Below are 3,412 nucleotides of genomic sequence, written 5' to 3'. Positions count from 1 at the left end.
TATTAAAAAAGCAGTTAAAAAAGCTGTATTAGAAATATTTGGGATTAAAAGGAATCGAAAACCTATCGTTAGCCAAAATGCATCCGAAATCCACCTTTACATCGATTTTTCCAACGTATTTGGTATACCGCTGCTTATAACGGAAACCAAAATTTGTAAAAAAAAGGCCGTAAAAATACCGATAATATATGTTACGAAATTACAAAACAGCCAATAAAAAAATTAAAATCCTTTTATAATATGCAAATACCCGTAAATAAGCTGCATACCAATTTCCTCGCTGCGTTTGCCGACGTGTTCTGTTTTTTTTGCGAAAATTTTGGAGGTTTTGACCAAATTACCATCGAATTGGTTTTTTAATTCGACCGAAGCTTTCCGTCCAGTTTTTCGGGGCGGGTACGCCCGCGATTAATTATAATAATCGGTTAAAACCCAGGGATAAAAGCAAACGAAAATAATATACGAAAAAGGCTGTTTAAATTAATAAAAAAATATACCGTTAAAAACCCCTACGCCGTATTTTTAACAGTGGAAATAATTACGCTGTTCCCAAACGAAAAAGTTTTTAAATCGCCGCGGCATAAGTTATTAAAAAAGCGTATAATAAATAATTTAAATTCGGCGCGAAATAATAGGTTGCAATTAAGGTATAATTTTTCCGCAACCCATTTTATTACTTTATTTAAAAGCGCTTACGCGCAATTTGCGGGTAACCTGGACGGCTCCTTTAATTTTGTCAAAATTGCCAGAAATTCGAACCCGATAACCCAAAGTTTATACGTATACCTGTCCAATTTTTTCAATTTCGTAAAACCCCCGAACCATATAATTATTTTTATTGCGCCCATAATTGCGTTAAACTTCCTATTAAATAGTTATCCACTTGGAACCCATTATACGGTATAATTCCGGTATTTAACGAACTAATTAACGTAAAAACACTGTTTAAATTTTCACCCCGAGGACGTAATTCGTTATTTATATAAAGGTATCGTTACCTGGGCTTTTAAAAAAAGCGTTTCAAGTTTAAAAGGTCGTAAAACAATATCCGTAAATACTTTTGTAAACTTTATAAAAACCCATTTAAAAAAATACGTCGAATCGTTAATCGCCGGTGCAATTCCCACCGCCGATATCCATTCCGAAAATTTTATACGTTTTGCAAATAAATGGGCCGTTATTAAAAGTTCGGACACCTATTTAATTTGTTTGCGGCGGCGGCCTTTATACGATTTATACCCTGGATATACGATTTGTAATAATTACGTACGTATTTTCGGTCTTTGTGCGGACGATAATCCGTCGGTTTGGACGTTCGAAAAATATGTTTTTTACCAAAATCGTTTGTCCGAAAAAACGCGGATTCGGATCCACCCCCCGACGGCAGGCGTAAAGGTATTTTATTTCGACGGTGGCGGGGTCCGCGGCACTTTGGTATTAAAAATATTAAAACGGATAAAAAAACGCGTAAATTTCCCTGTACCGCTGCAACGGTTTGTTAAAATAATATTCGGGATTAATTCCGGTACGTAATTTGAAGCCCCCGGGCTTTCGACCCTGTTAATTTTCACAAAGTGGCTTTATTATTACAAATATATTCGTAAACGGGTCCTTTATCGCCCAATCCATAAAACGATTCGAATTATTGGCCGGTCGGATATTTCGACGCCGAAATCTCCTTAATACGTCGCGCCTATTTTTATTTTTTACATTTATATTTTTATAGTTAACCACCGCCTGGAGCCCCGTATCCCTTTTGGGCCAGTTTATTGTATTTTTGGTATTTTATTTTAATAACGGGTTATATTTTTCGCAGCAAATTAAAAGCGTGTTAAAACATATATTTGGGGCCGATAAAAAAGTTTTAAATATTTCCAACGCTACGGCGAATGGAAATTTTATCGGATTCCCCGTCGCCACCGTAAACGAGGAACCGATATACCGCATTTTTATTAGCAGAAATGGAGTTTATTAAAACAACCGCCACGCGAAAAAACCAATAAAATGTTTTACCGTATTTGGCAATAATATATACGACGAAATTATACCTACGAAAACGAATAAAAAATTAATATTATAGGAAATATAAACTTTTTTAAATTAAATATTAAAGAAAAAAATTGGTAAAAAAAAAAACTAATATGAAAAAACGCACGAGCGGCTTTTGCAACGCCAGGGTATATATCCAACCGATAATCCATTGCTTAATGCGAAAAAAAAGGTTTAATTCGAATATATATAGGATTTTTTCACTTAAACACTTTGCAGGTTTCGGTACTTTCCAAAATATTGGGCTATTAGAAAATAACCCATTTTTGTCAACCTTTACCGTAATGGCGGCGTATTTTCCCGACGTCGAACAGCCGGATTTTATAATTTCGATAAATACCGGCGAATCGAGACCGAAAACGGCGAACCCGTATCCGGACGAAATTCGCAATATTTGGAAAAACGGCGCTTTTCCCAAATTTTATTACCTTTTTTTAAAAAAATAAAAAATAAAAAACTAAGGCAACTTTTCCAAACAAACCCCAAATATTACCGATTCGACGTATAGTTCGACGGCGACCTGCCAAGGTTGGATAATTTCCGGAGCATTCCAGAATTTCAAATCCAAAGTAAATACGATTAATTTATTTCCGGAAAAATCGAGCGTATAGCCCGCTACCTGGTGGCGTTTTTATTTTATTTCGAATTGGACGCCGTACCGCAACGGTTTGCGGGGAAATAAATTGTTATTAGGCGCTTTTTGTGCACCCTTTTACCGGGCGAACCGGGGTTTACCGAACTGTTTAACCGTTTGCGTAAAAATTTAATTTATTTTTGGATTAATAGTCGGCCGGTAAAAAAGAAAATAGACGAATAAGGACTTTCCAAAGGTTACCGCTTCCAAAAATAAGTCCAATTTACTATATAAAGCAGTTTTTCCGTTTCGTTAAAGCAAAACCGCGAAAACGCCTGTAAAATAAACGGATCGCCGTTTTCAACGGAAAACTTGGTAAATTTGCAAAGCTTCCGGGGAACGTTCGGGAAATTAGATTACAAACGGCCATGGACGGAGTCCCAGGGAAACGGTAACGGGAAAAGGAAAAAATTATTGTAAATTATACTGTTAATGGTTTCCCGTAGGGTTTTGTACTGCATTTTTTTATTTGCATTTTTGTATTATATTTACAGGCGTTTATTATATTAATAAATTTTACAAACGTTTTGCATTTAAATATTTAAACCGCAGTAGCCATATTTTAATTTTTTTAACTTATACCGGCGGCAATATAAATTTGCTCGAATTCGAATTACCAAAGGCTTTTTTGCAAACTACCTACGCAAAAATGCTCGCCGGTTTTTATTTCACCACATAGTTTCCAATTAGGAACGATAATACGAATAACAAAAAACAGTTTTCAAATAA

General features: G+C 35.4%; 2 protein-coding genes across 2 annotated transcripts; both read left to right on the top strand.

Annotated features, from left to right (window-relative positions):
* Nucleotides 1–240: 240 nt before the first annotated feature.
* On the top strand, nt 241–1,975 carry PpBr36_02294 (uncharacterized protein; the record flags this gene model as incomplete). The annotated part of the gene is made up of 5 exons (XM_029889476.1): nt 241–351; nt 372–396; nt 437–874; nt 989–1,434; nt 1,727–1,975. The coding sequence occupies 5 exons, from the start codon at nt 241–243 to the stop codon at nt 1,973–1,975; spliced, it is 1,269 nt and encodes a 422-aa protein (XP_029753938.1).
* A 29-nt stretch (nt 1,976–2,004) lies between these two features.
* PpBr36_02293 (uncharacterized protein) lies at nt 2,005–2,495 on the top strand (the record flags this gene model as incomplete). The annotated part of the gene is made up of 2 exons (XM_029889475.1): nt 2,005–2,014; nt 2,269–2,495. The coding sequence occupies 2 exons, from the start codon at nt 2,005–2,007 to the stop codon at nt 2,493–2,495; spliced, it is 237 nt and encodes a 78-aa protein (XP_029753943.1).
* Between the last annotated feature and the right edge of the window lie 917 nt (nt 2,496–3,412).

Source organism: Pyricularia pennisetigena, chromosome 3, assembly GCF_004337985.1.
Source record: "Pyricularia pennisetigena strain Br36 chromosome 3, whole genome shotgun sequence".
Classification (NCBI taxonomy): Eukaryota; Fungi; Ascomycota; class Sordariomycetes; order Magnaporthales; family Pyriculariaceae; genus Pyricularia; species Pyricularia pennisetigena.
This window is presented reverse-complemented; position numbering and strand designations above follow the sequence as displayed.